The sequence below is a fragment of the Cladophialophora immunda genome (genome assembly GCF_000835495.1).
Source record: "Cladophialophora immunda strain CBS 83496 unplaced genomic scaffold supercont1.4, whole genome shotgun sequence".
Lineage (NCBI taxonomy): Eukaryota > Fungi > Ascomycota > Eurotiomycetes > Chaetothyriales > Herpotrichiellaceae > Cladophialophora > Cladophialophora immunda.
Genome location: NW_015622544.1, coordinates 4,106,758 through 4,124,221, shown reverse-complemented (window position 1 = coordinate 4,124,221; position 17,464 = coordinate 4,106,758). Strand labels below are relative to the sequence as shown.

At 52.9% G+C, this 17,464-nt stretch overlaps 7 protein-coding genes and 1 non-coding gene across 8 annotated transcripts; 3 read left to right on the top strand and 5 right to left on the bottom strand.

The window, feature by feature from the left end:
• The first annotated feature begins 21 nt into the window (after positions 1–21).
• Positions 22–1,144, top strand: PV07_07780 (uncharacterized protein). Its single transcript, XM_016394892.1, has one exon. The coding sequence runs from the start codon at positions 297–299 to the stop codon at positions 1,047–1,049; it is 753 nt and encodes a 250-aa protein (XP_016248311.1). The 5' UTR covers positions 22–296; the 3' UTR covers positions 1,050–1,144.
• A 203-nt stretch (positions 1,145–1,347) lies between these two features.
• PV07_07779 lies at positions 1,348–1,419 on the bottom strand. The gene has a single exon. It is a non-coding gene; the product is annotated as a tRNA-Arg (tRNA).
• A 985-nt stretch (positions 1,420–2,404) lies between these two features.
• On the bottom strand, positions 2,405–5,618 carry PV07_07778 (allantoinase). Its single transcript, XM_016394891.1, has one exon. The coding sequence runs from the start codon at positions 4,353–4,355 to the stop codon at positions 2,700–2,702; it is 1,656 nt and encodes a 551-aa protein (XP_016248310.1). The 5' UTR covers positions 4,356–5,618; the 3' UTR covers positions 2,405–2,699.
• Positions 5,619–5,841: 223 nt separating this feature from the next.
• PV07_07777 (uncharacterized protein) lies at positions 5,842–6,336 on the bottom strand (the record flags this gene model as incomplete). The annotated part of the gene is made up of 2 exons (XM_016394890.1): positions 5,842–6,219; positions 6,271–6,336. 2 exons carry the CDS (start codon positions 6,334–6,336, stop codon positions 5,842–5,844), a joined length of 444 nt encoding a protein of 147 aa, XP_016248309.1.
• A 4,086-nt stretch (positions 6,337–10,422) lies between these two features.
• On the bottom strand, positions 10,423–13,406 carry PV07_07775 (uncharacterized protein). Its single transcript, XM_016394888.1, has 5 exons — positions 13,030–13,406; positions 12,822–12,932; positions 12,681–12,767; positions 11,520–12,599; positions 10,423–11,411 (listed from the first exon to the last, which is right to left on the bottom strand). Exons 1-5 carry the CDS (start codon positions 13,225–13,227, stop codon positions 11,355–11,357), a joined length of 1,533 nt encoding a protein of 510 aa, XP_016248307.1. The 5' UTR covers positions 13,228–13,406; the 3' UTR covers positions 10,423–11,354.
• On the top strand, positions 10,628–11,433 carry PV07_07776 (uncharacterized protein; the record flags this gene model as incomplete). The annotated part of the gene is made up of 2 exons (XM_016394889.1): positions 10,628–10,722; positions 10,844–11,433. 2 exons carry the CDS (start codon positions 10,628–10,630, stop codon positions 11,304–11,306), a joined length of 558 nt encoding a protein of 185 aa, XP_016248308.1. The 3' UTR covers positions 11,307–11,433.
• On the bottom strand, positions 13,400–14,426 carry PV07_07774 (uncharacterized protein; the record flags this gene model as incomplete). Its single annotated transcript, XM_016394887.1, has 3 exons — positions 13,400–13,937; positions 13,986–14,191; positions 14,243–14,426. The coding sequence occupies 3 exons, from the start codon at positions 14,424–14,426 to the stop codon at positions 13,563–13,565; spliced, it is 765 nt and encodes a 254-aa protein (XP_016248306.1). The 3' UTR covers positions 13,400–13,562.
• A 1,087-nt stretch (positions 14,427–15,513) lies between these two features.
• Positions 15,514–17,417, top strand: PV07_07773 (uncharacterized protein). Its single transcript, XM_016394886.1, has 3 exons — positions 15,514–15,658; positions 15,710–15,793; positions 15,850–17,417. The coding sequence occupies exons 1-3, from the start codon at positions 15,641–15,643 to the stop codon at positions 17,356–17,358; spliced, it is 1,611 nt and encodes a 536-aa protein (XP_016248305.1). The 5' UTR covers positions 15,514–15,640; the 3' UTR covers positions 17,359–17,417.
• The last annotated feature ends 47 nt before the right edge of the window (positions 17,418–17,464 follow it).

The window sequence follows — 17,464 nt, the reverse complement described above, 5'->3', positions numbered from 1 at the left end:
GAACCTCAAGTGAAATATCCCCACCAACACCACGCGAAGCGACTTTACTCGTCCTTGCAGCTGCCCACCTCGCGGCTAGTAGCTAGAAGATCTACACCGTTTGGCGCGCCCTTGACAAGCGGGGGAGCTTTGCTAATGAGCTCCTAAGAGACCCCAGAGCTGCAGCCTCGTGAGCACCTCGGTAATCTATCTCCAACTGCAAGGCTGCTTCTGTTCATGACGGCACGAAGTCGTCACCTCGAATAAACGACCGACACTCAGCTGTTTCCTGCAGCATACATGGAAGATAAGACAAGATGGTCCTCCTCACAACCACACCTCGCATTCTCTCTGCCATCTCCTCCCTCTCTTCCGATGATCGCTCGTCCCTCACAGATCTGCCCACAACATGCGGCCAGGCAGTCGAGCACACTACGCTCATCGCCATGTCCCGCCTCAGTAAAACAACCACTCTCAACAGCCTCCTCCGCGGCACCCACATCTATGTCCCTCCGCCACCGCCAAAACCTCAGCCATCACCAGAATACGTCGCACTCATGGCAAAATTGCGGCGAGAACAAGAACAGCGCGAATATGCCTCCCTCCTTTCCAATTCCGCGTCAAGTTCCCTCAATACCGACCGAGAAGATGAAGATGACGACATCTCCTCTTCGCTGGTCCTCAATATCTTTCTCAGCATAATCCTCTGTGCGGCCGCAATATTCTACTTGACACGATGGTGGGCCAACGACGGCTTACGAGTGCTCTTGTCTCTAGCCACGGGGATTGTGGTGGGGGTCGCTGAAGTTGGCGTATATGCTGCCTATCTGAGGAAAGTCAAGATGAGCAGGGACAAGGAGAGAAGGAAGAAAGAGCGGAAGGTTGTCCTGGGGGAGTATACGGGTTCAGAAACAGGAGGAATAGCCTTGGACGCCAAAGGCACACCTGTCTCTGTCGATGTGGGTGCAATTATGGAAAAGGAAGAGATATGGGGAAAGGGAATTAACGGCGGGATGAGAAGGCGCGTGAGGGAGAAATGGCAGAGAGATCAAGAGAAGACCAAAATATGAAATAATATGAGATGTATTAGCGACAACAGAGCACCTTGCCTGGCACCCAATTTATATGTAGCCTTTACGACAACTTCTTTGTTTCCTCGCACACCCATATCCAGACCTACCTACGTACTAGGTAGTATCTTCAGGATAGTTCTGTGGAAGAAAATGGTGCGGGGAAGTAGATTTCACTCGTTGACCGCGTATTTTAGCACCTAGATATGGGCGGTAGAAACACTACCTCGTACCTTTATTTTATGTGTATACGACAGAAGAGAAAAACAAAAAAAAAAAGATGCGGGAAACATCTGAGAGGATGCGACGGGATTCGAACCCGCAACCACTTGATTCGTAGTCAAGCGCGATACCATTTCGCCACGCGTCCTGGGTGTCGGAATTTGTCGGACAACTCGCTTCACGAATTGTTGATGAAATTTGGAACAACTAAAATATATAAACCCAATATAATTCTCCGTAAAGCAATTGGCACCACTATTCAGTCACGTGGCCTTACCGGATCTCATTCGAGCGGTGAACTGACGAGGAAATTACCACGTGACGTTTTTTCTTCTGTGGTTGGAAGGGCGCGAGAGAGAGCGCGTAATTGTCTGATAACTGGCCAAAAATACACAGTTTTGAGAGATGACTGGATAAGCCTGCCACCTACCTGGGCGGCAGGCTTATCCCTAAAACTCTGCCGGACAGTATAGTTGAGCGCTGGGCCCAGAACTAGGGGCACTAGGCCAAAGCCCCGTACCAAAACAGGCTCGCGGGGATACCCTCCCAAGTTACTCAGATGCTCCTTCTCTAACATGCTCAGTGAGCCCTGCTTAGGTGTGCTATGCTCCTGTGATGCTCATTTGCGCGACAATGATGAATCCTCGCCTAGTCCGTTCGAAGGTTTGGCGGAAGATCAGCCTTGTGTTACAGTTGTACCCGAAAACGCCGCCACTTTCTTGCACCGTAAGCTAAAGATCTGGCGAGGCTGTACCGAGTCCTGAGGTGCTCTGAGCCATCTCGACAACTGCTTCCGAGAGTCAGGCTTTTCAAAGACTTCTGGTTTATACCACTCGAAATCTCCATCTCTTTTCCGCAAATCAAGGACATAGAAACCGGCCAGATAAAATCGATAGACGGAAACACCACCAACGACTACGAATGAATGCAATGAATATATTGCGAAAATCATTGGGCCCACCGCTTGGCTCCACATGATAAAGCCACGAGTAAAGGAGGTAGACACCAAACCCAACCACATAAAGCAAGACGGCTGAATTTAGGATTGCTTTAGGTAGAGAGTACCCTCGTGGCAATAGAAAAAGCAGCTATTGCATCCATAATGAGGGCGATACACACGTCTGTTCCCGGGGAGGTTCGATTGGATAATTGGAAGTTTAGCCAGAGGCAGCGAGTTGTTCTAGCTGCCAGAAATTGCTGAAGGCCTTGGTAGTTGGGATGACCAGGGAAGTTGGAATGGCGAGGTGGGGGCCGTATCTCGCGAAGCTCGTACTTCGCAAGACCTGTGACTGCACGACAGCCTTCGCATACCGCGTACCGCATACCGTGCATCGCAATCAGGTGTTAGGATCTCAAGTTATCTAGGTATTCGTTCGAAGAATGTCTACAGTCGTCACGTCCGAATCTCGTAAAAAGGCCCTCAGAAGCTCAGCCGTCGAAATCATAAATCCACCTCCTGAACCAACTCTTGACCTTCTTCAACTCCTTGATCCTTGGCTCCAGCAACAACTGTCCCTCGCAATCCTTCCCAACAAACCCATTGTTCATTCCGTCCCTCACAAACACCTGTCTTCCCCTCAACCACGTCTCTTTGACTTGTCCAATCATGGTTTTACCCTGATACGGAGAGCATTTGTTCCGGAACAGCATCGTGCTGGGCTCTACAATCCACTCCTTCGTGTCGTCAAAGATACAGATGTCGGCGTCAAACCCGACGGCAAGGTCACCTTTCTGCTTTTCCAAGCCTACTTGTGCAGCAGTATTGGTGCAGCACCATGTCACCACGTCGGTGATGGCCGAGTCTGTTCCCGTCAAACCGCGGCGGGTCATTTCTGTCCACAGGATGGGCAGCCCCAGCCCAACAGACGAGATACCTCCCCATGCAGAGAAGAAGTCGCCTCTGTCAGTCTCTAACTGTAAGGATTTGACGCTGTCCTTGGGTTGGCAAATATGTCCCGGGATGTGTGAAGGGAGAATCTTGAGATCAGGAGTGCAGGGGGAATGATCCGACACCACCGTCTTGATCACGCCTTCCACGGTATGCTGCTTCAGCTCTTCCCAGAGACTATCTTGATTTGACTGGGTCCGGATGGGTGGGCAGCATTTGTGTCTAGTGTCACCCAGAGCAACCTGTTCCGCAGCCAGGGACAAATAGTGCGGGCAGGTCTCGGCGGTGATATTGATTCCCTGTGCACGTGCTTTCCTCAACAGAGGAATCGCTTCCATGGCTGACAAATGGACGATATGCAACGGTAAGTTTGGCGCGAGGTGAGCCAGTGAGAGAATTTCCTCAATGGCATAGGTCTCAAAAGATGGCGGCCGCGACTCGAGAAAGGTACTGTACGCATTGAGGGGTCCGTGTGGTTGCAAAGGAGGTAACGATATCTGGACGTCATCTCCGACAGAGTCTGCAATTGGCGGTATCATCTCTGCATGGAACATGACAGTCGTAGGCTCATCCGCCAATTCAGCAAAGACCTTCTCAATGTCGGTGGATGAGACCGCAGGAAACTCTTCGACACCGCTGTCAATGAGGAATCCCTTGAAGCCCCTGACTCCTTCTCGGACTAGAGCCTTGAGTTCTCCTTCGTTTCCAGGGATGATGCCCCCGTAGAAGCCAACGTCAACCCAGCATTGGCCTTGTGCTGCTTTGATCTTCTCTTGCAGCCCCGCCACGGTGGTGGTGGGCGGTACAGCGTTCAATGGCATGTCCACGACAGTCGTCACTCCACCAAAGGCGGCGGCCTGCGTCCCCGTGTAGAAACCCTCCCATTCTGTGCGGCCAGGTTCGTTGAGGTGGACATGGGCGTCGACCAAGCCCGGTAGAAGTATATGCGGCGAGTAGTCGGTATATGGTGTGTTGGGAGGGAAATCGGACGCAGGAACGATCGAATCAAAGGTCGCGGTGATTTTGCCTGTAGCATTGGATACAACAATAGTGGCCGCGGAAAGTCGTCCAGATCGGATGGCTCGAGACGAAGCGATCACAGTTATCGGAGACTCGCCTGCCGCTTCCAACAAGCCATTCGGGGGAGATCGTGGAGGTGTCGGATAAGGATTAAAGGCTCTGGTCCAGCTAGTCATTGTTACGGTAGGCGACAGAGCACCAGCCGCTTGTAAAGGATCGATATGAACAGCACAGGGCTTGTGGGCATAGGGCGGGTGGATAAGAGACGCTGAGCATGTGAACTGGGGAGTACAGTCCTTATCAAACGAGTTGATAAGCAATGCGCAAGTTCAACCGTCGTCCCAGCACTTTTTGAGAACGGAATCGGGGCGAGTTTTCAAGCAACTGGAACAAAGGACGGGGACAAAAGAGAGACATACCACCTTTCAACGACCACTGGCGTACATCCCTCGCATCAGCTCGGGTCACCCACAGCCCCCGTCGGGAGACAGCACCTGCTGGGAATCCCCAGAAATATCGCAGGAGGGAAGTGTGGAAGCCATGCATGCGGAGGAGCCCGATCGACGTCTGGAATGCCGGGACGCCCAGAGAGTTGCCATTGGTGAGAATCGGCACGCGCGCGGACGCTGAGCGCGTGGGCGGTATCTGTTACTCGATCATATCGAGTAGAGATAAGAGGAGACGTCTCGCCGGAACATCAAGTTTGAATTTTGGTGGGATGGTGGGCATGAATGGCGCTGACGTACACCTGTTATCGTTGGGAAATGGAGACATGTGCCTGGACCAGGAGCCTCTGCGCGACGACGCTTTCCCCCATGCAGCTGGCCGGAATTCGGGACTCGGGAGGCTTGGTGATAAGGGTCCTCGGCCGTGTTCTAAGCCATATTTGGCCTCGGCAACCTCTGGAAGTGTATGTCCATTACTCGATAGTAAGCCCATTTTTACTCGATCAAAACTCCTGACTGGTACCTTCTGTGTCTCTGTCTCTCCTCTTGCTCGATTTTCGCTCACATAGCGTAAAGCCGACGTAACACCTTCGCTGTGCTCCGGTGAAAATTTGAGGTCATTCGCGCAGGAGTTTCCGCGGCCTGCGCAGGCAAAGAGTCGGCAGCGACGGAGTCAGTGCACAAGGCAGATCCGGTGGCTGTAGTCACCAATGGAGAGTCGGGAGAAGGTCGGAGGCTCAGAGGTTCATAGGAGGAAAAAGCAGGCAAGTAAAGGCGACGGGAATCGAATGATCTTGACCTCGAGTCGAAGGTTAGCAACACACAGCCGGGCGTAGCTGCTTGGAGGCTTCAGCGAAGAGGCGGCGAGCCTGTGTGCGGTCTCCCGTCAATTTGCAACGGTGACCCTTCATATTGTGGTAAAGGGCAGTGTTAAAGACGAAGAAAGAACAAATTTGAAGCACTGAGGAGAGACTGTGAGGGCTTATGACGAAGAAGATGAGGAGGTTGCTTCTGCATTTCGCGGTCACAGGATCAGAGCAAAAAGCACTATGGTCACGTGCCATTGCGCCATACGAGGAAGCTTCCTCTCTCAACCTGCGTTCCTCTCCTTTTCCTTCTTCTGCCTTGTACACCGATGTCGAGCTCCTTGTTCGGTTGGATTGACACAAGAAGTTACTTGTTCCGCTCCCCTCGGCTGATCTACTCTGTTTATCACTCAAGCCCGCTTGGGCAACTGGTCAGGCCGCGGATGCCACGCGCCCTCCACCTGCTCTGCCCCTTTGATGGGAGCGACCCATTCTGGACGACTGCTCGTATAGATCTCGACCTGAGGCTTGCTGGCGTGTAACATCTCATCGCCGTCAACACCACCAACCATCACGGCCACTCCATCACTGATTCCGCTGCTCCTACGGTACAAGGTCGACCCGCAATGGTCGCAGAAGAAGCTGGTCATCTGGTTTCCAGACTCGACGTCCAAGGTGAATGTCTTGAGGTTGCCCTTCACCACCTTCATCCCCTTGAGAGGTACCAGGATATTGTTTGTGTTCGTCGACCCTGAGAACTTCTTGCAGTCCACACACCAACAACGCATCTGGATGAGGGTTAGGACCTGAGGTTCAACGGGAAAGCATGGCCGACATACCCTCAAGAAAGGCTCAGCTTCCCAGCGCAACCGATTAGCGCCGCAAAGGCAGCTGGATTCAAACATTGTCCTTTTCTCTTCCTTTTTCTTGTCGATGGTCCTTGTCCAAGTTGTCCATCCCACCGTTGTGAACAAGCGACTTTATATACAGCCCCGTATCCTTCTTCTATGACGCCTGAAGTGTTAATTCCATGGTTGAGTCTTCGTTGCCGACAAGCTGGCAGCATGCAAAGCCCAAGTGTTCATTGTATCTCCTAAATCCGACTCTCGAGCAAGTATCGGGCTTCAGGCTTACGTCTGTAGACCCCGACTGTCTGACTAGAGAGATGCAACGACTATCCAAGACGACAAAGAAATAAGGTTGTTCTTAAGCATTCACAGGAGCCGAGACCCAATGCCGGTGAATCAAGCCAGTATTACGGGGCGGATCACTACTCCTGTCTCGTCCTGGGTGGTCAAGCGGCTCCGAGGCTACTGGCTGCCTGTGGAATGAGCCAGACGACAACTACTTCATTCCGTCTTTACATGGATCAGGCTCTTAGGCAAACCTGTCACAGACCAGGCCCTTGGGCAGTCTGCTAATGTATAGCAGCCTTACATCCAGGCTCTCTTGGGTTGTCGCGGGCCAGAGATTAGTTGTGTCCGGTTGAGCATAGCAAGATCATGGCATCAGACTGTTCCTCCTTTCCAGCCCACCAAGGACTTTCTCACTACCAATCTGCGGGAGGAATGCTCGTCAAATGCCATAAAGGGCGGAATTCATTCTACCGCTGTTCAAGCGCGCCTTTGTGGTGACCGGTGGCCTCGGCGTATGCCGGGGTTACGCGGACGGCCGTGCCGTGATGCAAGTATGCTCCGATACGGTCATGTTGACGGGCTGCGAAGGCTGGCATTCGCCGTGCCACGCCTCGAAGTGTGATCGACGAGTCGCCGAGGTGGAGAAGAGTCGAAGAGCCTTCGTTCTCAGGCCTTCGTCTGATGGTTCTTCAAGGGATATTGCTGGGTGGGTGTCCTTCGATCAATCAATGCCCGTGTCATTCCAGCATAGTCTTTGGGCAAATATCGATCGAACAGTTCGTCCCAGACACTTCGCTTTCTGAAATTCGGTATCCCAATATCTCGGAGCAGTAAGTCTGTGTACAGCAGCCCGTCAAAAACAAGATCTGGACATCTCTCGCCTGCGCCTCCGCCAGCAGGCGGATGCCTCAACCGACAGTGTTCACTGTGAAGGATTGTTTGATACTCAATATCCCGATAAGTGATTGTGGAAGCGTTCAGATTCGGGATCTCTTGCTGGAAGAATGCCGTTATCCACAATGCCTGCGCCTGTGCCACCGTGATGGCATTGAGAGCAAGGTGAGCCCCGATGAAAGCTATGTTGCGTTGGTCCAGAAAATACTTTGCCGGCGGCACCATGAAACGGTACAACCGATACGGTCCGTGGGCCAGGGCATCCCTTGAGGTCTTGATGGGTACTAGTCCATCCGGCAGAACTTTTAGAGGGCCTGAACGAAGTCCTGGCACGGCTCCGAAAATCTCCTCATCCGCATGCCTGACAACACACTCACTCTCGGCCTTTACTTGTCCTGGGAGTCCAAGTTGCGCTGCCGCACTCGGTGGCATGAACTTGATCGGCGGAACCACCCTCCAGCCAGTGCAGCAGACGAAAGTGTCAGCATGAAGGACTCCGCCATTTGAAAGATGGACCTCATCACCCTCCAGAGACGTTATGTCAGCGACATGGACGGTTATCTTTCCCTGCTTCACCAATTCGAACCAGTTCGTTTCATAATTGTGAACACCTAAGGAATTGCCCATCCAGAACATCGACGTCCAGGGCTTCAGTTTCCTCAGCTCAGGGTGCTTGTGGTATCCGTTTGCTGAGAGCACAGGACTTGAAAGGACCTTCCAGAACAACTTGACCAACTGTCGGCCAAGCCAGGTTTGGTGCAGCAATCTCCGGGCCAGGTTGAACCCACTGCCCTCTGCCCAGATGCAGGGCTCAAACAGGGTGAAAAATCTTGTGGTTGCCATTCTTTGGATGGATAGCTTGAAAGGAGAAAACATGACGGGCCACACCCAGCTGGGGCCACCACCCTCTGGTCTGATCACCATGTTGACGTGGGCTCCCGAGGTCGCAGCAGAATAGCAGACATCCCATGCCGACTTGTTAGCCCCAATTACGACGACCTCCTTTGAAGTCTCGATGTCGTTTGCACGATCTCTCAGCTGGCGTGAGTGAAGGAAGTTTCCTTTGAAACTATCCCTTCCTGCATAGTCAGGCACATACGGTTCAGAGGTCAACCCCGTAGCCACAACAAGCCGCTTAGCCTTCAGGCATGACGTTCCATCTTTTTCAGCTTGGCCACACACTCGAAGTAGCCACTCACCAGTCTCTTGCAGTTCTGCAGATTCAACCTTGGTCTGAAGCCTCAACCGCGAAACCAGCCCGAAGTGCTCGGCAAATTGACACAGATACTCATGCACAACTGTGCCGGGGATATGCTGTCCTGGCTTGACACCAAATCTCTCCGGGGTCATGGGGAAATCGCCGAACTCGTACGAGCCGACTATGTTGTTTGTTTTGAGGCCGGGATACAGGCGTTCTTTGGCCCATGTTCCGCCGACGGATTTGGCGGAGTCTATGATGAGCAGGCTGGCGTGTGGACAGACCTCGGAATATGTCTTCGCCATGGCGAGTCCATGCCATCCTACGATGGATATCGGATGAGTGTGCAGGCTTCTACAGAACTTCTGACAGAATGAATCAACTCACCTGCCCCAACGATAACCAGATCGAAATTCTCCATGACGCCCGGGTATTGCGCATTCTCCAACATTCTCTCATTGATCAAAAGGCGAATTGTCTTGTTGTCGGTATATCAAGCCCAATGCTCGACGTCCAATGCAGCATTCCCCAAGAACCAGTCACATTGCATATTGTGAGTCCAGATTCCAGGTGACAAATCCCAGCTTCAAACCGCTTGCACCCTGTTCTCACTTCCCGCGATCACGGCACTGGTTGTCGGCGTAAGGCCAGGCTTGGGATAGAGGTGATCGGCTCCAGTTCTGATGTTCTGCAACTGAGTGAGCGGTGATCTTGGGTAGCGTTTCCGTGCAAAGCAGGATTGCACCTGAATCCAGACTCCTGTCCAATTTATCAGCAGCCGGGTCGTAGACTCCGCTCGTACATGTCTTCTCGTGCGTAAGAAGTCACCCACCCAACACCGTGGAAAGATTCTCCTACAGGCCACCAGTCTCAGACTCGAGTGTCTTGGTGGTTTGTACGCCTTACCCAGTCAATAAGATGATACCTTCCTGATCTAGGTCCACGCCCTGCCAGAGAAATAGACTCTCAATCCAGTACGAACGAGAAGTAGGACATACCAGCAGGCCAAGGGGCCTCGTGCAACGTATACGATGGGGTAGGATGTCTCCAACCACCGTTCTTCACCTTGACACTATTAGTGCCGTCGGTCCTCCTTAGGTACACAGGTATGCGTGTAATAAGCCGACGAGGAACCTGATACGTAATTCTTTGGAATGTAGTATGCCGTTTGGAAGTCTGTCTGTGTGTAAGACATCAACCTTGCTACCTGAGGGTCCTGAAGTGTATGCAGCACGAACGTCCCCCCATTCCCCTCGTCCTCCAGATCGGCAATCAACTCGGCTTATCTGGCCCCAGGCGGCATGGTGACGGAAATGTCCTACCGGCGGGCGATCACCCAGACAGTAGTACAGGGTGACAGGCTTCCCTCTCCACGGCGGAGGATTTTCCTGGGGCATTATTGGGGGGAACGTATGTACGAGATACTGGTGGGCCGAACGTCGTCACGACTCACGATTTACATAAGCCCTTGGTACAGACACATCACTTGTCATCTGGGGTCGATTGACTACACGATACATACCCTACCTACCTACTTACCTTACCTACCTTGTCGGCCGACGTGTCTGTATTGGATGACATGACCCGTAAGGCGCTGAATTAATTGGTAATACACCACCCGGTTTACCGTTCCCTGGTTGAACACAAGGCGCGAGGACGAAGGGATTACGTTTCGCATCGACCCCATCGGCCATCTGAGGCAAGGGCGCTATTTGAGGGCGGGGGACTGCATCGTCCAGATAGGGTTGCGAGGTTGTGTGATTGAACTATTTAAGACTCGACTTTAGCCCGACCCTCGAGGGCAGTTTTGGAGTGCTCTCGCTACTTAACGGCGAAGGATCCGATCATCAGACACACAAGCGAACGACCAGAGGAAAGTGAAAGACGATCGAGTCAAATAACAACAGTCGGTTGCTCGCTTGGTTGCAAAAGAGGATATCGTCCCTCCTCGTCTCCTACCACAGCACAATGGCGGACGCCCCAGTCCTCGATCTCGAAGCATATCCCACCGCAAAGGAATTCGTGTCCAAATGCCACGAGTTCTTCAGGGAGGTCAAGAACCTGTACGCAAAGTCCCCTCCCCTATCTTTCACCGTGCGCTTGTCTTGAAAGAGCCCTGTGTCCGACGCACCCTTCCACTATCGTCATCACACCAACTAACATCCCTCTGCTTGCCCAAACCAGGACCCCGGGTAAAGACCTCGAGGCCCGACTGAACCGGGAGTACGGCCCGGGCACGCCCTTCTACGAGGCCTTTGCGCACTACATGCGCGTGGGCCTCGAGGAAGGCTGGGTCGCGCGCGACGAACTCGACGGGCCCAAGTACCGGCGCGGGCGCGTCGCCCCGCCCACGCCGGAGAGCAGCTTCATCTCCATCACGACCGTGTACATGGATTCGAAGGAGGTGTATCGGGGCCAGTACCATCAGCATCCGTACGGGGAGATCAACTGCGTCATCTTGGTGGACGAAACGGCCGAGTTGAGAGGCATGCAGGGCTGGCAGGGGGCAGGTTGGACCAGCCCGGGGCCAGGGACGCACCATTATCCCGAAGTAAGAGGCGGTGCATTGGTGGCCCTGTTCTTCTTGCCAGCGGGCAGAATCAGTTATGAGGCGACGCCGGATATGCCGCAGCCAGCGTCTTTATAGGACGGCTCTGCAAGCTGGAAGATGGCGGTAGCCTTGGGTAGCGGGGCTTCATTGTCGATGCCGCCACTTTATGGTAGCTGGATGCATTGGTCGTGAGAACATGGACTGACGAGGTGTAATAAGTTAGCGTTTTCAATCTTTTGGGTCTTTAACATCCAGGACGAAGCTGCCCCAATGGTACTTGGGAGGCTCATTCATAGGCATTGCACTTACCGAATAGTCCGTGGCTGGCACCGGTGCCCTGGGGTCGACCTGCTCCCACTGCAACAATCTCACCACCGTCGCAAGTATGGCTCCCAGCTGGGCATACGCAAAGGTCTCCCCGACGCACCGATGTCGACCAGCGCCAAAGGGCAGATAGGGGCTGTTCACTGCCTTCGAGGAGACCGCCCCATATCCGTAGTCTATCGTATCCGCGTCCTCGTCTTTCTCGTTCCGTTGGTGTTGCTGCTCCGCCTCGTCGGGCTTGTCCCATCGGTGCGGCTTCCACGCCATTGCATCCGGAAAGAATTCCTCGCATCGCGAAGGCACCCCGGGAGCGGCGAGTAGAATGTGGCCCGCGGGAACGACGACGTCTGTCTCGGGAATCTGCATCGGCTGCTTGACCTTGCGCATGATCGAATGGATAGGGCTGTGCAGACGCAGCGTTTCCTTGATGACATTGTTGTGCAACGTGAGTTCCTGCAACGTATCGTAGGTCGGGGCTTGACCGCCGAGAACGCTGAGCTGCTCTTGGTATAATTCTTCAATCAAGTGGGGACGATGGGCGAGATGGAGCATGATCCAGGTTCCAGAGGCTGCAGTATTGTGCTGTCCGCCCATGAGCAGGGCTATCATGAGGTTAGCTATCTCCTCATCTGCTAGGGGAGTGCCGTCTTTGTAGCGGCCGTCCATGAGCGCCCAGAGCATGTCGTGGCTGCCGTCTTCGTTCCCCGTTGAACGTCGCTTCTTGATTATGTCCATGTATAGATTGGCCATCATCTTTTGAGCACGGTCCCGTCGCAGGTTCACAGGTATGGGCAGCCACGGAAACATGAAGTTGATGGGCGCAAAGCCGTCGTCGAGATGACGGTAGTAGGTGGCAAATGAGGAGTCGAAAGAATCCCTGACCTCCTTTCCCTGCAGCGAACCTGCTGCGGCATACAAAGAAATTTCAGAGAGCACGGTAGATATGTCGCATACCCCACCCTCACCCTGGAAGACCGCATTGCTATTGATGTACTGTTCGGTTTCTTTGATGAATTGGGGGACATATGCGCGCAAGTTCTGGCTTGTGAAGCCTTCTTTCAGCAGCTGAACGATCAGTAATATCAGCAATAGAAGCATGCGAGATTGGAATCTCCGCGAAGGCCGCAGAGGGACTATTGGCCGTACCCTTTTTTGGTCCATGAACCTTGCATTGTCCACATCGTACACCACGCCGCGACCAAAGACCGGCACTGTTAATGGACCATATACTTCCTGCGGTGCCTGTGAGTACTCCGCTCGTGATGATGGAAGATGTTGCGCTCTTACCTCCGCATTGAGATCCTTCAGCTTGCCATTCAAAATGAAGTTGTTGCCCTTGGCCCCCAGGTAGACCGTAACTTTCATCCCGAGCAGCCCAAATGTGAAGAAGTCGCCGTACTGGACGCGGGTCAGCGACAGTGAGCCATTGAACGGTATCAATCCCAGCCAGCTTGTTTCCGAAGAAGATCTTCATACTGGGTCGAGGGTAACGCACCTTTTCTCGACATTTGAAGAAGAACCTATACGGGTCTTGCCCATAGTCCACGGTGCTGCCAATCAAGGGGAACCAATGCCATACCACCGGTGGCCTGTGAGGATCTCGAAAAAACAGCTGTCTGAGAATATTGGTGACGACCGAGATCACTGTGAGCCAGAGCAGTGTAGTCAGTATCCTCGCAATGAGCGTCGACATGGTTGGGACCTGCTATGGCAAGCAGGTATGGGCGTCTTCGGAGCTTGTTCAAGGCTGTATGTGCCTATGTTGGAACATCATACGCTGGAGACTGATCCATTGATAGGAATTTCAGGCGATGTGACATTTTCTATGTGCAGCCTTTGAGATTGTGGTTGATTCCTGGGCCAGGAAATCAGGAGGTCGCAGTTGGCGGTGAAGAAGAACGCAGCGCCAAAAGCGGCGTTAAATCTGATGCACTCCGGGGTCCTCTCTCAACACATCTACTAGGTACTTATGGCACCATCTCTTGTCCAAGGCGCTTACAACCTCTGCAAGTTCTGCTCCAAGGCCATCTATACTGCCTTGACCAAGAGGAGATACTCGTGACCATCAGGCAGGTCGCCAAAAGGCCAACCAAGTCCTCGCGCTTTGACTGCTGCCAGAGCTTCCGCCGGTTCCATGTGGTCGACCCAGAAATTCGTGTCGGCACAGCAGAAGACTCTCTGGGACGAGTCCTCCTCAAACAATCTTCCTTTCAATGTAGCTGACCGAACATATCTCACAGGGCTAGACGCCATAACACCTCTCGCATGATCTCTCACAACCTGTAGATTGACATCCTCGAGCCCACGTCCGAAACTTCTCAGCGCCGCAAGAATCGCGGCAGGATGCGAACTCAGTATACCGAAAGTAAAGTTCTCCCTGCTTTCTCGGAGCTTGAGTAGAAGCTGAAACCGATTAGGATTGTCATAGTGTGGCTGGGAGAGCGCTCTCACCCTTGTAGCCAGCCGGCGACGCCTATGTTGCGGATCCACGCACAACTGCGTAACCCAGCAGACTTGACGGCCATCAACGTCCCAGCAAGTAGCGAAAGCATGGCCAACCAAGCTATTGCCGGCCATTGCTCTGACAAGATAGTTCTCTGCACGATCTGCCAGGCACTCTTGCCGCAGACGCTCGAGGCTCATACGAACACGGCGGCCTGTTGCAACGATTAGCATTTTGGCTACAGCCACGGACAATACTCAGATACCATGCGTCGCAAAAGGTCCGATCCTTTCCTCTGCATGCGGGCCCCAGATGCCATATGCCCGCGAGAACAACGCTGCCGCGTCTTTGATCACGTCGTCGGTGATCTCGTCTGTGGCCAGAATATCGAAGGTGAGAAGTGGCTCGCTAGGATGTGCAATCTGTCTGTTCAGGCCCTCACAAGCCATTGCGAGGACCACTTGTTTGGATTCAGATCTAAAGGCGTGATGATTTCCGCAGCGAGGAAGCGCCTGAGCCAGTAAGAAAAGAAAGTGGACTGGGTGAAATAGAGATCTTCAGGTGGCTTGTGAAAATGTCATATTGTTGCAACCGACCTTGTTGAATGTGGCACGAGCAATCCCCCGAGGATCATCCAAACTCTGCCTGTGCCTGGGCCATGCGGTAACAGGTATCAAAGTTCGACCACAGGCGGTACCAAAAGATTTCAGCTTCACCCCATGGGGGCACAAACCTGCCCTTACCTCGCATATGCCGATGGAATTCTTGCCATTGTAGCTAACCCTTACCAGGACAGTTGTCTTGAGGGGCAGGAGGGGCATAATGGCTGTTTTATCAACCTCTAAATGATATGGTCCTCTTTCTCACCCGTGTCGCTATTTGGCCAACCCCCAAGGAATTGAAAAGCAGCCGGGCTCCTGGAATCATGCCTGCTATCAACTCTTCGACACTATTTCCTTAAGTTCCTTCGTTCCAACGTATCACGCTCCCAAGGTATAACCATCTCAAATATTTCCCTCCTCTTTCCAGAGCTTTCGTAGGGATCAGCTGTAAGGAGACGAACTGCCGCCATCATTGCAGCAAACGGTAGAAGGAGGAAAGCGTAGGCAGACGCAGGGGGTAGAAGCGAGACAGGCCGAATTTAGGATCCCATCTGTCAGAGATTATGGTGCAGCTGTAAAAGGCTGGTCCAAGAGCATTAGGGCGCAGGCAGCACGACCTGCCAGCGGCCAAGCAGCATTGTATAAACGTTTGCGAGGGTCACCTAGGATGTGGAGTTTCACGCCAAAGTGTCGATGCGGTCTGGGTATGGTTCGATATGACTGTGAGAAATCGACTTCATCCAAGACCATGCTTGCTCAGACGTGATAACACATTCAAAAGAGTCAATGGCAGCCTTGAACTGTGCAGTGGGCAAGTGAATTGCTTCCCGCCCACCCCACCACTCTTAGTGGCCCGCAGCGAGCTTGGCACAAAAATCCATGCCAAGATTTCGTCTCGTCTGCGGTTCGCTGTTTCTCCACTGGCACCCGCCTGTCGAGTCGCTGGACCTTGAGATCTGAATCTTTTGCCTCTGGCAGAACAGACATACAAAGGCAACGACGAAAAGTGTCGCGAGGAAGTTGTGAAGGGCCTTGGGTTGAATCGGAGTCTGCCAGTCATCATGGCCGACGAATTGGCTGTATGCCTCACCGCCCCGTGCCCGATGGAAATTTGACTGATTTTGTTGCAGGAGCGGCTCAAAAGCCACGCACGGTCCTTTGACAGTTTATTGTCTCTTATACCAGCAAAGCTATACTACGGAGAGGATGTCAGCGTACGTACTGCGAAGACTGTCCCATCTGAAAAAACCCGCACTCACGTTCCATCCAGGATCAATGGAAAAGAAAAAAGCAGACTCCGGAACAGAAGCGGGCGGCAAAAATGGCCAAATTAGACCCTGATAACTGGAAAAGCGCAAAGGACGTTATCGATGAAAGAGCAGCAGCCGCAGCCTCGAAGCGAAAACGAGACGCTGAAGAAGACGAGCCTGATGGGACCGCCGACCTGCCCGAGGGTAGCGAGATGGAGCAGCCGAAGGCTGTCCAGGACGCCCAAGCGCCAAAACCAAAGAGGCAGAAGACCGACAGAAAAGATTCAGGCGAAATGACTGATACCAAGGACATTGACGACACTCAAGAGGACAAACGACGCAGGAAAACAGAGGAAAGGGCCGCGAGAAGACAACGGAAGAAAGAGAAGAAGGACAAGGCCAAGCAGAAGCTGGAACGACAAAAGGCCAAGAAAATGGAAGCGGAACAGCTCAATGACCCTCAGAAGGAAGCCCTGAAGAAACAAGTGAAAAAGGAACTAAATCTCCAAATTCCGGTTGATCTTGAAGTGACCAACCAGCCGGACCGCTCCCCCCGTGCAGAGTCGCCGTCGACAGTTTCTTCAGAAGACGAACCAGCAGAGGTCTTCTCCCCACAGCACGAGTCTGGCACATCTTCAACATCGTCCATTCAGCCTGCATCAATTGACGAGACCGTTAAACTTCTACATTCGGATTCTCTTCCACCAACGACAGTTCTGTCGAGCAACGACCACGATGCGATGACCAAAACACCGCGAGAACGACTACAAGAAGCAATTTCTCAATTCCGTGCAGAACGAAAGGCCGATGGCGGCGACGGCCGTCAACCAAAGAACCGTCAAGAGCTGTTGGAGCAACGACGACGGAAGGAAGAGGCTAAAAAGGCGGCCAAGAAGGAACAAAAACGTCGAGAGAAGGAAGAAGAGGCTCGCCGTCAAGATGAGGAGATCGCGAGACACTTCTCGCCCGGCGGTTCCGGCTCTCTGCTGGCGTCACCTCGGTCTCCTATGATCGGGGACAATAGTGGCTCCTCACCAAACTCGAATTCCGCCAACAACTTCACGTTTGGCCGCATTGCGTTCGAAGACGGCACACATTTCGAGCCCTCATCAACCTCGGCCGTAGAGGAACACAAAAGGAAAGGCGTCCGTGACACTGCCTCAGAGCTCAAACTCGCAGAATCCAAAAGGGCCCGAATGGCAGGTCTTGACGAGGAGAAACGCCTTGACATTGAGCAGAAGGATATGTGGTTGAACGCCAAACGGCGTGCTCATGGCGAGCACGTCCGGGATAACACTTCCCTGCTCAAGAAAGCACTTAAAAGGCAACAGGGCCAGAAAAAGAAGAGCGAGAAAGAGTGGAATGAGAGGTTAGACGGAGTGAAGAAAGCCCAAGACGCGAAGCAGAAGAAACGAGCTGAGAACTTGTCCAAGAGGAAAGAGGAAAAGAGTTCGAAGAAAGGAAAAGTGAGGAGGCCAGGTTTTGAGGGAAGTTTCAAGGGAAGGACAGGCGGAAAAAAGAAACCGTGATGAAAACGGCTAATGATCTAGTGGTTTGTAGCAATGAATACTGTGGCAAAACTGTACAATTCTCGCTACTTGACTTCTAAGTCTCCGATTGCCGCATGCGATGGGC

Excerpts from the sequence above, each read along its gene's own strand:
- PV07_07780 (XM_016394892.1), top strand. The coding sequence starts at position 297 with ATGGTCCTCCTCACAACCACACCTCGCATTCTCTCTGCCATCTCCTCC.
- PV07_07778 (XM_016394891.1), bottom strand. The coding sequence starts at position 4,355 with ATGACTAGCTGGACCAGAGCCTTTAATCCTTATCCGACACCTCCACGA.
- PV07_07775 (XM_016394888.1), bottom strand. The coding sequence starts at position 13,227 with ATGTCGACGCTCATTGCGAGGATACTGACTACACTGCTCTGGCTCACA. Across the intron at positions 12,768-12,821 it reads TGAAGGATCTCAATGCGGAG|GAAGTATATGGTCCATTAAC; the intron begins GTAAGAGCGCAA and ends CAGGCACCGCAG. Across the intron at positions 11,412-11,519 it reads TGCCAGCCACGGACTATTCG|TCCATGTTCTCACGACCAAT; the intron begins GTAAGTGCAATG and ends ACACCTCGTCAG.
- PV07_07773 (XM_016394886.1), top strand. Across the intron at positions 15,794-15,849 it reads ACTACGGAGAGGATGTCAGC|GATCAATGGAAAAGAAAAAA; the intron begins GTACGTACTGCG and ends CGTTCCATCCAG.